Below are 16,736 nucleotides of genomic sequence, written 5' to 3' on the forward strand. Positions count from 1 at the left end.
AATTATTTCTTTAAATTGCTCATTTTGTATTATATCCAAGAGGATGTTGGCATAAAAGAAAGCTGCAATTTTACCTAGTTCATGTTTGTCTTTTTTTTTTTTTTTTTTTTTGGCAAAACATTTTTCTTGTAAATAAATTCTCTTACTACTTAACTTTTTTTTTTTGTTTTCATTGCTTTTATCTATTGGCAGTCTCAATTGCCATCACTTCCTTCAATAATCAGGCAACCAAAATTAAATTAATACAATGATGTTTGGTAATCGGTGAACATTAATCATTCATTGACCAGCTTTCAATTTACTACAGTTAGAATATGAGAGAACCATCTCAACACTGAAAATTAAGTGCTAAATAAAGTCATAAGACAGGTTATCAGAAGTCCCTCAAGAGGTTCCAGATTCTAGCAAACTGAGATCCTCTAAAAATTTGTAACTCCATTCACTTCTCTCTCTCCAGTGATAACTGATTCAATCAACAAACCTCATCTCTCCAATCAACAATGATTCCACCAAATCCCCTTCCCGGGCATTCAATAACTTCTTGTGTCAGATAGAAGTAGAATTACTTGTGGCTCTTTTAAATGTTACATTTACGTAAATATGTCAAAGTGATATACAGCAAATTAAAAATCTAGAAAGAGCCTTTCAACCCTCTCCCCACATCCACCAAAAAAGTAATCATCACTATTCCGCAATAAATATAGTAAAGAAAGCTGTCATTGTTTGCTAAAAAAGCAGAATCAACTGTGAGAATGTACAAGTAGTGTGTAGTCAGATCGAATTGACATTCATAATGTAGATACACAAAAGACCTACTGGACATGGGGACTGAAGAAACATTGTCACTTTTTCATCCTCCAGCATCAACTGCAAAAATAGCCTTCTAATAAACCCTGAAATGTTTCCAGAAGTTGGGAGGTTCCCTCGTTGAGGAGATGACTGGAACAATTCACAGAGAACCTGAAAATGCAAGATTAGATAAAATTTTAGAATATGACCGTGCACAAACCTATAAAATATAGTTCTGCATTACCATTAATAGCGCAGCATGGCCATTAATTTTTAAGATTTGCCGGCACTTATTTTTCAAAGTAGGGTTTAAATGATCTCATCCTTCAATTTATCACCAGAGGAGGATAAATGGTTACCTATGAACAGGTTACCAACAGCAAAACAAGTTAAAAATGAATTAAGAGTAAAAAAAAAAAACAAAAAGAAGCATAGGCATCAATATAATAATTCAAGTTTATTTTTAAGGCAATATTGTGAAAAACAAAGGCTAGTTTATTTAATTTTCAAATAAACTCAATTTATCTGATCCTAGTATGTATTCAGACTTAATTTACAGATAAAAATTAAGGCTTTTTTTTTTTTATGGTATTCTTCCTGTTGGCACTCCAGAGCTAACGGCTAAGAGGACATGAACTACAGTAGATGCTTGTTTGCAGCAGCATCTTGTAAGAGCAACCACCACTTACGAGCAACATTTCCCCTGGGAACACTTTCCCTGCTGTGAATTGTCGACACTCCCCGTAACAGCAACAGTCACTTGGGGGTGCAAGATAGCAAAAGGGCACCGGTATGTTGCTACTAAAGAGCATCTGCTGCAATTCCATTCTTCTCAATATGTTAACAGAATTCCAAATGCAAAGCCACATCCTGCTTTCTGTTACCTGTGCAGCAATCAACTGCACTGAAAGCAATAAAGTTGCTCAAGCATCTCTGTTTTTATTAATGAGAGAGAAAAAACATCCAGTTTTATCTTCGGATTCCAGATTAAGAGTGCACAATTGGGCAAATTTGATTTACAAACACACGACCAAGGTGCCATTCTTGTAGTGAGTTAGCAAAACAGAAATGCACTTTAATGTAAGTGACAAAACAGAGCTCCATGTGCCATACTGAATATTGTACTAGCGGGCAGAAGAATTAATCTCTCTTCCATCAAACAAAGCCCAATGTGCTAATATTTATGATGCAAAATCGTCTCCGTTAAATGGCATATTAAAGAATCAAATCTACAAATAAAAAAAGATATATATATATATATATATACTGCAGAATCTACATTCACATCCCTTAATCATCCAATACGCTATTTTTTCCCTGTGTAAAATTTAAGCCACAAAAGCTTATGTTCTCAAATCTTGTACCAACTAAATTTTCACTTAAAATAATAAAAGAGTTACAGATTAAGGTTTTGCTCTTTTACCTGTGCCATCAGCCTCTGGTTATTAGGATGGCAGGAGATGCACTGTAAAAAGAATGCAACAGTTGCATTTTCAATTGCGGTCCTTTGCTGAGTGGTCAGTCCTGTTCCTGCCGTTGAAGAAAGCAAAGTAGATCTTGCACTGGTCTGTTGCGCTACCACACTGTGTCCTCCAGAAGTAGCACCAGAATGGCACAACAGAAATAAAAGTGCTGTCCACAGTGGATTGACTTCAGAACCACCCAACCAATCCTTCATGATGTGGCTGTTACCAACTTCTGTCAAAAACCTGAGTACAGGAGCAACAAGGTCTGCTGTGATAGGCATTTTATTAAAGTGCTGTGGAACATGATGTCTCCTGAGTCTATCCTGGGTAATATCCACAGACTGAGAAGTGCAGTCAGAGCTGGAAGTATGGTTAAAGCAGAAACTAGCAAGACTTCTAACAAGGAGAGAGGGCAAACCTGAGTCCAATAATTGCTTGATAGCTTCAGGAGACTGAGATGAGGCAGCAAGGGTAGCCAAGTGAGACTCTGTTAGTGCAAGAGGTGCTTGTGCATTTTTAGAGTCATCTGTTAAAGATGAACTAAGGTCCTGTTTTTTGCTATCATCCGTCATAGACAGTCTATGTTGACACTGTATTGGAGGAGGGGTAATACCCATCCAGCCCATAAGTAAGGAAAAATAATTTGGGTGGATGTGGCACATTGAGCAAAGCAAACTATCAACAGCTTTCTTCAAAACCATGTTGCAGGGAAGAGACATTGACCAGTTAAAGAGGGACCTAGAGGAGAAGGAGAAAAAAGAAAAAAAAGTCACACCAAAACAAAAATTTGCCACTCGTTTTCCCTTGTTAGTCAAAAGTTAATAAAAATGCTTTCCAAAGATACTATAAATGAGTTTAATTATGCTACTATATTCAGAGGTTTGTAGAACTTTTTTTAACTAACAAATATCTGAGAATGTTAGCCTACTTGATATCACAGCATAATCTGGACACTGCATAAAAATCACTATATTTGCATTTATTTCTTTAGGATATATTTAATACAGCTATTATCTAGTAGATTGAAGACAAGGGCTGTAAATCAAGAGATCCAGGTCATGCAACTGTACCATTTAGGTCATGCAACCTTGAATAAACTGTGACCTCAATAACGCAACACGTAAATATGGGGATAAGGTAACCCACCTTTGTGAAGAACTTTGCAATTAAGCGGTTTAAACATCTCAAAGTATTTTAGTAAGTTCCCAGGACATTTTATAACTCTCTCTATTCAAGCACCATCTAAACAACTTCTAGGACAGAAGAATGAAAAATAGTGTAACGTAGATTTAGCGTAATGAAGTTTTCTACGTACCCTCACTCTCAGTGCTCTTCTGAAGAAAATTACAATTGAAGATAGGGTACAATTTAATAAAATTAAACCTATGCAATTATTCTTCTAGGACCACTCAAAAGAATGCATATCCTGTAGTTTGTCTGCAGTCAAAGAAGAGCTGCCTTTAATGGTAAAGGAAGTCAATGGGACTTGTGCTCCTAAATTACTCATCCACTTTTGAAAATGCCATTATTACACCACTGGACTGTATCACTAATTATTTACATAATTTATTTCAAAGTAGACAAATTATTTTAAAAAAGCATAGCTCAGTTTCAATATCTCTCACACTACAGCACACTCGTGCCTAATGTGATCTGACTCTCCACACAGGTGGATATACTCTAGATCCCATTTCAGTATTAGCATTTCAGATCTTATTGGGTACGGATAATTTCAACTACTTACAAATTGAAATCAGAGCCCACTTTTACTCCCGTCATAGATGGAGGATTTATTTCATGTCTACCCTGAAGGATGATACACTTAATTAGGTGTCATATCTAATGGAAAACACTGTTCAACTAGTAGCCTGCATAACTGGTGGCTTAGTGAGATTCTATAATCATTTTTCCTCTTTGATCACCAATCACATGCCTGCTAAATAGTCACTGCAAAGTCCTGTCCAACTGAAATGCTCTAGGTAATTTCATAATAAATGAAAAGAGAAAGTATCCTTTTCCATCTAGGTTGTTGGGTGCCTTAAAAACAACAAGTAGTATTTATGCACCAACATAAAAACATTAAAATGGAAAGGAGAGAAGGGGGAGGGGGGAAGAGAACAAATAGAAACAACAACAACAAAAATCACAGAAGAAATTTAAGAGAAAAAGTTAAGGCTTGATGGAAAACAACCAAATTAAAAGATTTTAGAAAAACAAACAAAAATATAAAGAAGATAAATAATTTTGGATTAATATAATCTGTCATGAGATCCATTTTGTACTTTAAAATGGCGGTGGTATTACTGACTTATCTCCTTAGTATTTCAGACTTATGGTACCAGTTACTAGAGAGAAAGACTCTCTCACTATCCTGTGCCATGACAATTGAAATCAGATCTAATCATCTTGATAACAGTTCAGAGATTTCAATGTGTGGTGAGTAAAGGCAATATGCTCTTAACAGAGGAAGGGCTCAATTCTAGGACTCCTTTTCTTTTAATCCAGACTCCAAGTCTGTTGGCGTTACAGATGGGCTTTATACAATGTCCTGTGCATTGAGGCTTATGTAGGAGGATGATTGTGGGAGATTTATGTGCAGATTTACCTGGACTGAGTCTATTTAGTTATGCTGATACTGGTCAACATATGAGAAAATGACTTAACTTATAGTTAGGGCCCTACCAAATTCAGTCATAGGATTTTAAAAATAATAAATTTCACAGTTTCAGATACTTAAATGTGAAATTTCACAGTGGTGTAGCCGTGGGGCTCCCAACACAAAAAGGAGTCATGGGGGGAATTACGGTATTGCCACCCTTACTTCTGCGCTGTTTCTGGCGCTAGTGCTGCCTTCAGAGCTGGGCAGCCATAGATCAGCCGCTACTGACTAGGCGCCCGACTCTGAAGGCAGCACCGCCGCCAACAACAGTGAGGGTGGCACAGTATGGGGGGGTCCTCACTTTTTTTTGGGGGGGGGAGGGCTGGCCTTATAGGTGAGCGAGCGTCCAGGGTGCCGTGGTTGAGCACGGAGGAGTCCACGGTCACCTCCCCCGCTCTCTCTCACAGACAGAGACACACACAACCAGCCCAAGGCACCTTTAATTCCCAAGTACCGGGGCACTGGGCCCACAGCCAGGGAAGGGCAGAGCTGTGGGTGCCCTGGCTGAGGGCTCCTATCGTATGTCAGGATCTAACTGCTGGTCCTGGACGGGCTAGAGAGAGACAGGACTTCCTCTTCCCCTGCAGAGGCCACTCCCGGGGCCATGTCAGACCCAGCTCCAGGAACCTCCCCCGGCTGCAGGAAGCTCTGCAGCTGCTTACTAAGAGCCCAGCTCTGAAGGCAGCGCCACTGTCAGCAGCAGTGCAGAAATAAGGATGGCATAGTATGGTATTGCTACCTTTACTGCTGTGGCGCTGCCTTCAGAGCTGGGCTCTCAGCCAGCAGCCACCACTTTCCAGCTACCTAGCTCTGAAGGCAACGCAGAAGTAAAGGAGGCAATACTGCAAACCCCCTACAATAGCCTTGAGACACCCCCCCCATGCCCCCTTTTTGGGTTGGGACCCCCAGTTTGAGAAATGTTGATCTCCCCTATGAAATCTGTATAGTACAGGGTAAAAGTACATAAAAGACCGATTTCACAGTCCGGGACTTGATTTTCACGGCTGTGAATTTGGGGGGGCCCTACTTATAGTAACTGGAGGTTCTTTGAGACGCTCTGTATTACACTGTGGGTAGGTATGAGCTCCATGCGCCCAGAGTTAGAGAATTCTTTGAAAGCAGCATCCTTTGGTCTATGCCTGCAACTGAGGAGATAAGGGGCTGAATGGACCAACCACCTTTCCAGTTCCTTCTCTACAAAAAATCCTGTTATGATCTGAAGCAGAGGGGAAAGAGGATGCGTAATGGAATACAGATGGGGACCACACATCTCAAAGAACTTTCAGTTACTATAAGTTAAGTAATTTTCACTTTGAGTGCTGATCCCTGTGTGTGTCCCACTGTGGGTGATTGTCAAACAGTACTTAAGTAGGAGAAGGGTGCAAAGATGCAAGCAGCAGAATCCTCTGAAGGACCGCTGTCCCAAAGGATGCATTAGGGAAGTAGTTCAGTGCTAGAACAATGTCTCATGAATGTGTGAAAGGAACTCCATATACTGCTTTTCAAGTGTCAAAAGTATTTCTTGAAGCCATACAATTGTGCTCTTGTACAACGAGCCCTCATCCCATAATGGGGAGAAAGATGTGACAAATGACAGCAGAACACACAGCTCATGATCCATTTCGAGATCCTCTTAGAAGATATAGTTTGACCTCAGACTCATTCTGCTACAGCAAGGAACAGCGTTGGTGATATTCTGATTGGCTTTGTCCTTTTCAGATGTAAGGCTTGCCGTACATCAAGGGCATGAAGCAGGGCTTATATTCTCTAAATTCTCCAGGCTATAGCCTGGGGGAGGGGGGACCGGCGGAGGGGAGAGGGCACGCCAAGGGCTCCTGGGGATTTGAAATATTTATCAGAGCTCTGCTCCGGTGGGCTCCCGCTGAATTTAAGTCCTGGCATGAAGACACCTCTTCTCTTCAGATGAGTGTTGTTTCTGATAAAAAACAGGTAAGTGGATTGACTGGTTAAGGTGAAACTCTGAAACTACCTGGGTGGAGTGAACTTAGGATATAAATCCAATGAGACTGTCTTTATGGAACATGGTATAAAGTAGATCTGCCGTCTATGCTCCAGGCCCTCCTGGCTGAAGTGATGGCCACAAGGAATGCAACCTTCATAGATAGGAGAGACATGGAACATGCAGCTAGTGGTTTGAAAAGAGGTTTAATAAATACCAAAAGAACAGGGTTTAAGTTCCATTGAGGAAAAGGTTTCCTGACTGGTGGAAAGGTTCTGATTTCCAAAATCGGCTAGTCACTAGGTAAGCAAAAACTGAATATCCCTGTGAAGGTGGGTGGTACGCACTGAGTGTTGCCAGGTGGACCTGTAAAGAGTTAATGGAGAGACTGGTCACTTTGACAAGAAATAAGATAGGATGCCAATAACAGAAAAGATTTTATACTGCTTAAGAGCATGAACATTCTAGAGTTGACACCCATCCAAAAACCCAGGCTTGAGATGCAGTACTTAGGGAGTGGAATGTTTGATTCTGCCCTTCCCATGAGTCAGGAGATTGGAAAAAGGGTGGAATGTTGATCAATGACCAAGATGACATGCATAGGAGACAATAAGGGCAATAAGGATGATTTGTGGCTTGGCATGTCAAATTTTCTGTAAGACCTGTGTTAGGAATGGCAAGGGAGGGAAGGCATGGTTCAGATGGTCTGAAATAAGAAGTGATGGAATGGATTGGAGAAGAAAGCTACTAGAGCCTCCCCCAGGATAGTGCTTGGGGTGTGCTATAGACCACCAAGATCTGATTTGGATATGGATAGAGACCTCTTTAATGTTTTTAATGAAGTAAACAGTAATGGGAATTGTGTGATCATGGGAGACTAACTTCCCAGATATAGACTGGAGAACAGGTACTAGTAATAATAATAGGGCTCAGATTTTTCTGGATGCGATAGATGATGGATTCCTTCACCAAGTAGTTGCTGAACCAACAAGAGGATGCCATTTTAGATTTGGTTTTGGTGAGTAGTGAGAACGTCGTAGAAAAAATGGTTGTAGGGGACAACCTTGGTTCGAGTGATCATGAGTTAATTCAGTTCAAACTAAATGGAAGTTACATCTGTAACTAGGGTTTTTGATTTCAAAAGGGCTAACTTAAAAAAATTATGGACATTAGTTAGGGAAGTGGATTGGACTGAAGAACTTCTGGCTCTAAAGGCAGGAGGAAGCCTGGAATTACTTCAAATCCAAGTTGCAGAAATGATCAGAAGCCTGAATCCCAAGAAAGGGGAAAAAATTCATAGGCAGGAATTCTAAACCAAGCTAGATGAGCAAGCATCTCAGAGAGGTGATTAAGAAAAAGCAGAAAGCCTACAAGGAGTGGAAGATGGGAGTGATCAGCAAGGAAAGCTACCTTATTGAGGTCAGAACATGTAGGGATAAAGTGAGAAAGGCTAAAAGCCATGTAGAGTTGGACCTTGCAAAGGGAATTAAAGCCAATAGAAAAGGTTCTATAGCCATATAAATAAGAAAACAAAGAAAGAAGAAGTGGGATCGCTAAACACTGAGGATGGAGTGGAGGTTAAGGATAATCTAGGCAGGGCCCAATATCTAAACAAATACTTTGCTTCAGTCTTTAATGAGGCTAATGAGGAGCTTAGGGATAATGGTAGGATGACAAATTGGAACGAGGATATGGAGGTAGATATTACCACATTCGAGGTAGAAGCCAAACTCGAACAACTTAATGGGACTAAATCGGGGGCCCAGATAATCTTCATCCAAGAATATTGAAGGAACTGGCACATGAAATTGAAAGCCCATTAGCAAGAATTTTTAATGAATCTGTAAACTCAGGGCTCGTACCATATGACTGGAGAATTGCTAACATAGTTCCTATTTTTAAGAAAGGAAAAAAAGTGATCCGGGTAAGTAAAGGCCTGTTAGTTTGACATCTGTAGTATGCAAGGTTTTGGAAAAAAATTTGAAGGAGAAAGTAGTTAAGGACATGGAGGTCAATGGTAATTGGGACAAAATACAACATGGTTTTACAAAAGGTAGATCGTGCCAAACAAACCTGATCTCCTCCTTTGAGGAGGCAACAGATTTTTTAGACAAAGGAAATGCAGTGGATCTAACTTACCTCAATTTCAGTAAGGCATTTGATACGGTTCTACATGGGGAATTATTAGTTAAATTGGAAAAGATGGGGATCAATATGAAAATTGAAAGGTGGATAAGGAACTGGTTAAAGGGGAGACTATAAACGGATCATACTGAAAGGTGAACTGTCAGGCTGGAGGGAGGTTACTAGTGGAGTTCCTCAGGGATCGGTTTGGGGACCAATCTTATTTAATCTTTTTATTACTGACCTTGGCACAAAAAGTGAGAATGTGCTAATAAAGTTTGCGGATGACACAAAGCTGAGAGGTATTGCCAATACAGAGAAGGACATCATACAGGAAGATCTGGATGACCTCCTAAACTGGAGTAATAGTAATAGGATGAAATTTAATAGTGAAAAGTGCAAGGTCATGCATTTAGGGATTAATAACAAGAATTATTGTTATAAGCTGGGGACGCATCAGTTGGAAGTAACAGAGGAGGAGAAGGACCTCAGAGTATTGGTTGATCACAGGATGACTATGAGCCGCCAATGTGATATGGCCGTGAAAAAAGCTAATGCAGTCTTGGGATGCATTAGGCGAGGTATTTCCAGTAGAGATAAGGAGGTGTTAGTACCATTATACAAGGCACTGGTGAGACCTCATCTGGAATACTGTGTGCAGTTCTGGTCTCCCATGTTTAAGAACGATGAATTCAAATAGGAACAGATAGAGAGAAGGGCTACTAGGATGAACGGAGGAATGGGACACCTGTCTTATGAAAGGAGACCCAAAGAGCTTGGCTTGTTTAGCCTAACCAAAAGAAGGCTGAGGGGAGATATGATTGCTCTCTATAAATATATCAGAGGAATAAATACCAGGGAGGGAGAGGAATTATTTAAGCTCAGTACCAATGTGGACACAAGAACAAATGTATTTAACCTGGCCATCAGGAAGTTTAGACTTGAAAGTAGACTAAGGTTTCTAACCATCAGAGGAGTGAAGTTCTGGAACAGCATTCCAAGGGGAGCAGTGGGGGCAAAAGACATATCTGGCTTCAAGACTAAGCTTGATAAGTTTATGGAGGGGATGGTATGATGGGATAGCCTAATTTTGGCAATTAATTGATCTTTGTGGTAAAATAAGCTCAATGGCCCGTGATGCAATGTTAGATGGGGTGGGATCTGAGTTACTACAGAGAATTCTTTCCTGGGTGTCTGGCTGGTGAGTCTTGCCCACATGCTCAGAGTTTAGCTGATCGCCATATTTGGGGTCGGTAAGGAATTTTCCTCCACAGCAGATTGGCAGAGGCCCTGGGGGTTTTTTGCCTCTCTCTGCAGCGTGGGGCACGAGTCACTTGCTGGAGGATTCTCTGCACCCTGAAGTCTTTAAACCACGATTTGAAGACTTCAATAGCTCAGACATAGGTTAGGGGTTTGATATAGAAGTGGGTGGGTGAGATTCTGTGGCCTGAGTTGTGCAGGAGGTCAGACTAGACGATCATAATGGTCCCTTCTGATCTTAAAGTCTGTGATTGGTACCGGAGGTATGATTGCTGCCAGAGTGCGGTCCTGTACCGACAGAGCCCTGGATTTGTAGGACTTCTTGTCATGACTCAGACTTAGGATGTTCTAAATCCTCATGGGCTGAGCAGGAAGACTTGCTCGGCTTAGGCATGATTGAATCGGATTTCTCTGAAGTGGATTTAGAGAATGACTTCTCTTATATTTATGAGAGTGCTCCACATCATCCCAATAAGACCCCGACTTGGGATCTGTGGGAGTAGATTCCCTTGCTCCTAAGCTGTACCCTGTGGCAGGAGGCACATTCTTTGCTGAGTCAGGCTGATGTATGGGAAGAGGTGGGGCCTGGCCTGAGTCCGATTGCCGCTTCATGACTGGCTCGCTCTCTGAGGTGCTTTTTGAGACAAAATTTGTGCTCAAGGGTACAACTGGGCAAAGTGTGGCAGATACTGCACCTTGCCACAATATGAGCTTCACTGAGGAAGTATAGGCAGCATTGATGGTTTTCACTGACTAAGAAGGAGTGTGGGCAAGAAGCACAGATTACGAAGCCTGGAGTCCAATACCCGTAACAGGATATCAGGAAGGAGAAGGTTGGGATAGACAAACGCTAAAACGTTAACTAAAATTACAGTGAAATTCTAAACTATTCACAAACTATACATACCACATATATGCAGACTGAACAATAAAGAGGAAGATGAAGCTCCAGACACTAGAGGGTCTGACCCAGGCCATGCAGCTGTAAGAAGGAGCTGGAAAGACGGTTGGTCTGCTCTGCCTTTTATCTCCTCAGTTGGAGGCATGAGGAAACCAAAGTCTCATGGACAGATCAACAGACACTACTTTCAAAGAATTCTGATTCTGTGCGCATGGAGAAAATATGCGCCCATAGTCAAATACATATATGGACCAGTACTCGAAGAAGAATTTGTAGTTTAGAATTATACGTATATGTACCCAAAGACGTATTAAAAAAACAGCTGCATTTTAAAGTCTATAAATAAGGTGTACTCATGTTTTGTAAACAACGTCTTACTACAGTCTCTAGAATATTAACTAATGCACTAAACCTGGCAACAAGACAGACTTTTCAGTTACTCAGTTTTAAAATTTTTCAAAATTTAACCCAATTTTTTGTTTTTAAGTTCTTACAGCTGTAAATTACCTACAGCAGTGTTTCTAAATGACCAGTCCATGGACCGGTGCTGGTCCCTGAGATCTTCCTGACAGAGTTGAGGAAGGCAGCAAGGCGGTCCCTGGTATCAAAAAGGTTGAGATACACTGACCTAGAGGATAACCCCAGTGTTCTTATAAAGGACCTAATTGACTAAAACACAGCTACATAATTTCCTTACATTGACTCCCTATGAAATTTTGTATTATTTCCAAGTTTAAATAGCTACTTATAAGCCAATAGGTGGGGTCTTGTGTGTGTGTGTGTGGGGGGGGGGGGGGGGGGGGAAATAGTATGTGGCCATGTGATTAAAGAATATCAGAGTGCATATGAACAAGAAGGCTGAATTAAATTGCACAGGCAATCATAAATCTAGCATTTCCTAACTTCTGAGTACTTGACTTTGCAGCTAACTATTTTAACATAGGGTTTTGTTTGTTTTGTTTTTGTTTTTTTAAAGGAAAGCAGTAAAAATTAATATATGCAGCTAACACCTCCACACCCAAAATTGTGATAATCTGTAGTGCTTGAACATTGAGCCTTCAACACTTCAGGATAGCTTGATCTACATTACCTGGCATCAGAAGAAGACTGATGGGGGAGTGATAGCAAAGTGGTTTGAGCATTGGCCTGCTAAACCCAGGGTTGTGAGTTCAATCCTTGAGGGGGCCGTTTAGGGATCTGGGGCAAAAAAAATCTGGCTGGGGAATTGGTCCTGCTTTGAGCGGGAGGTCATCTAGTCCAACCCCCTGAGGTCCCTTCCAACCCTGATATTCTATGATTCTATGACACCCTTAAGGAAGAGGAGGAGAACTGCTGGAGCCATGTGCTGGGCCTGGGGAAGCCTAGCCAAGTTCTCTCATCCTGCCTCTCATCCTAGCCAGTTATTCCTCATTTTGTATTTATACATTTGATTTTTCCTTCCTCAGTGTAGGACTTTGCACTTGTCTTTATTGAATTTAATCTTACTGATTTCAGACCAATTCTCTAATTTGTCAGGACTGTTTTGAATTGTAATCATGTCCTTCAAAGTGCATGCAATACCTACTACTCCCTAATGAGTAGGATAATGGAGTGGAGATTGCATACTCTCCACTCCATTATCCTACTCATTAATGAAAATGATCAATACTACCAGACCCAGGACAGACCCTTGCAGGACCCCATTAGATATGTTTCCTCCTAGTTTGACAGTAAACCGTTGAGAACTACTCTGAGTATGCTTTTCAACCAGTTGTGCAGTAATTACAGTAATTTCATCTAGACCACATTTTCCTAGTTTGCTTATGAGTATGTCATGTAGGACTATGTCAGAAGCCTTACTGAAATCAAGATATGTCACATCTGCTGCTTCCCCCCAATTTACTAGGACATTAAACCAATCAAATTATATGGTTAGTTGCCAAAATACAGTTTCCAAGATGTACTCCTGTCATGCATGGACTGGACCCAGCCTATGGGATAGACACACTTTTAGTAATTATGTTCCTCAACTGAGAAACTTCGTTGCATCCAGTCCTGCTACAGCTTTTCAAACTACTGTGTCTTTCTTTCTGCTTGTACATTACCCAACATATTGTGGTTGCTAGCCAAGAGAACACTTATTTTGTTTTTTAAAAATTTTATCATATTAATTAGGTTTTTAAATTTGAAGATAATCCTGAAATAAATGGTTACTGTAATCAGCAACTCAGGCATGGTCTGGCTAAACAGGTATGCTGAATTCCAACTGGATTACTTGGGCTGCCCACAAAAGAACATTTTCTAGCTTTTCCATTTTAAAATGTCAACTATAGCAAAAATTTAGTTCACTAATTAAAATGTAAAATTTCATTTCTTGTTTTAAATATAAGGATATGGCTCCTTGAGAAACTGAATCTTCTTAATATTGGAGATTTACTATACTGCAATTGCACTAAAATATTTCTACATTGTTTTACATGAACCATGGCCCCAGAAATGAAAACAAAGGTTGGATCTTGTTAATAGCTATAAAAACATATAAATTGTTTAATAAGAAGTTTCAGAAATGCTGTATATTAAAAATAAGGCCACAAAAGTGAATAATTTGGTCACCTATTACAGTTACTACCAAATAATTTTAGAATATCATGTTATTTATAGTCAACTCTGGCTTTCTCTGTAGTACAGTACCTTTTCATTAACCATAATATATTAAGCACCAAATAAATTAGTATTCCAATATTACTGCACATGGAAACAGCAAAATGCCTATCATCTTTTAATAAATGAAAAACAGAAGTTATAGACTGCATATAGTGAAATATTTTACTTGCACTACTTACTCAAAGAGCTCTCTGTTCAGCAATGCTGGTAAGTCATATTCTACAAGTAGCTCGTAGCTATGCCACAAAATTGCTGCTACACAGTGCAAATGGGAAGGAGATGGCATCAAGAGACCATACTCTCTTGTTGAGCTGTTTGGGCAGATGTAACTGATGCGGACATTTTTTTTCATGGCAGCTGCTCTTGCAGAATCACTGACCCACTTCAGCAGGGCTTGAATTCTAGAAGGCAAAAGCACATACCATATTATAACAGAAGATCAACCAGCAGTTGGAACCTATAAGGCAGATCAACTATCTGCCCCAAAATAATTTACACTTATCTATTTCTTTAAACCAATATTGACGGTAAACTACAAATCTTATAATGTTTCCCAAGGTTCATTTAAAAAAAAAAAAAAAAAAATCAAGTTCTGCCGTTAAAGTTGGGATCTCATACTGATCTGCCACAAATTGAATTCATGTTGCAGTTTCTCAAATTTCACATTTCCTGCACCATTTGTAAAACCTGGGATGTCACTAACCATTGCAGGAGAACCACAGAAGACTTAATTCAGGATTGGCAATAATTAGAAGAACAAGTGATTTTAAAATTTATGTTTTAAATTGTAAATATTTGTAATTTTATAACTACACAGTGTATGGGGAAAAACTCTTAAACTGTTAAACTTTGGGATGCAGAATGCAGGGGAAGCAACAGAGCTATTGCAGCCTTACCAGTATGGAAGAACAATTCCCTAAACACCTGTAAGTAATAGCTAATTTAAGCAGAAGGAAGAAAGGGGTTTCACAGATTTATAGATTCCAAGACCAGCAGGGACCACTGATCATCTAGTCTGACCTCCTAAATAACACAGGCCATAGAACTTCCCCAAAATGATTCCTAGAGCAGATCTTTCAGAAAAAACATTCAATCTTGGATTTAAAAAGTGTCAGTGACGGAGAATCCATCACAACCCTTGGTAAAACTGTTCCAATGATTAATTACTTTCACTGTTAAAAATGTACACCTTATTTCCAGTCTGAATTTGTCTAGTTTCAACTTCAAGCTACTGGATGTGTTACACCTTTATTTGGTAGATTGAAGAGCCCAATATTAAATATTTATTCTTCATGTAGATACTCAGACAGTAATCAAGTCACTTCTCTTTGTTAAGCTAAACAGAATGAGCTCTTTGAGTCCATTACCGTAGAGCATATTTTCTAATTTTTTAATCAGTATCATGGCTCTTCTCTGAACCCTTTCCAATTTATCAACGATCCTTCTTAAATGGTAGGCACCAAAAATGGACAAAGTATTCCAGCAGCAGCGGCACAAGTGCCAAATACAGCGGTAAAATAAAAAAAACTTTCCAGTCCTATTCAAGATTTCACTGCATCCAAGCATCACGTTAGTTCTTTGGCCACAACATCACAATGGGAGTTCATGTTCAACTTATCCACCATGACCCCCAAATTTTTTTCCACGTCACTGACTCCCAGGATAGTGTCTCCCATCCTATAAGTATGGCTATATTCTTTGTTCCAAGATGCATACATTTATGTTTAGCCATATTAAAAAGTATATTTTCTTGTGCCCAGTTTACTAAGCATTCTTTGAAGAGAATGCAAAGATAGGTAAAATGCAAAACTAGAAGTTTCTTTATAGTTCTGTGCTCATGGGATATTTCAAACTGGATACAAGAAAAGTATGTTTTAGCATCATGAGAAAACACTAAGTAATCCATTTTTAAACAATTTTAATACTTAAAGACATTAACAATTCAAATAATTATTTTACCTGTCCTTTGTTCCAGGGTCCTGAGTTGTTCCCAGCTGATAGAGAATGTCTATTGTAGAGTCAGAAGACAGGCCATTCAGTCTTCCAAAAAGTAAAGGGCTATTCAAATCTTGCCCCACACACACACACACAAAAAGGAAAAAAATTAACAGTAAAAGTACTCATTTAATTTTTTTGTTTTTAAAGTGCACGTGGGACAATTACGGAAACAAGTGTATTATAACTCAATACTAGGATTGAGTTGACTTTTGCATTTAAAGCAAGAATTCAATCTCAATATATAAAGAATGCCACCTGTCCTCCCCCATACCACCTGTGAGTACTCAGAAAATGTTTAATGAATTTACAAGTAAATTCATTAATTTATCTATTAAAAATCAGTTCTTTACAATTTAGTCTGACTTTGTTCTAAGTTACCTCTGAAGTGGAATACCATTCTTTAAACTTCCCATATAGTTAAAACTCATTAAAATCTTGTGCACATATCATATTTAATGATTTTTTAAGTAGTGATGGTAATTTCTTCTTGTTATTCTTCATAACAGAGTTTCTTCAGCAAATTTAATGAAGATATTCCCTCTTCCAAAATGGCTGACACATTCTATTGCTCTCAGTAATACTGAGACTACTTGCAGTCCTCAGTTAGGTATCCATTTCGAGATTATTGCTCTCCATAAGACTAAGACCACAGGATATTCTCAGCAAAACTGCCCACCACCATAACCTGCTCCTCACAGTGCTCTTCACTTCCTGACAGGATAGGGAACACTGTCATCTTACCTTAAAGCAGCTTAGCTTCCCTTCTACTGGGAACAATGAGATTTGGTGGCCATTTTGGGTTTATTTAATGTTCATGTACATTAATGAATGAGTAATTCAAGGTAAAAACATAACAGGAATGTTGTAGTAATTCCATAATCCAGTTTTATATGCAGGCAATTGAGAATTAGGTTAAATTAAAAAAAAAATCCAAAC

General features: G+C 39.4%; 1 protein-coding gene across 1 annotated transcript in view; it reads right to left on the reverse strand.

The window, feature by feature from the left end:
- BIRC6 (baculoviral IAP repeat containing 6) overlaps positions 1-16,736 on the reverse strand; it is a 310,956-nt gene that overhangs the window by 136,662 nt on the left and 157,558 nt on the right. Inside the window, 4 exon segments of the mRNA XM_054021501.1 lie at positions 817-960; positions 2,213-2,993; positions 13,982-14,203; positions 15,762-15,870. Coding sequence (XP_053877476.1) covers positions 817-960; positions 2,213-2,993; positions 13,982-14,203; positions 15,762-15,870 — 1,256 coding nt within the window.

The sequence above is a fragment of the Malaclemys terrapin genome, chromosome 3, assembly GCF_027887155.1.
Source record: "Malaclemys terrapin pileata isolate rMalTer1 chromosome 3, rMalTer1.hap1, whole genome shotgun sequence".
NCBI lineage: Eukaryota > Metazoa > Chordata > Testudines > Emydidae > Malaclemys > Malaclemys terrapin.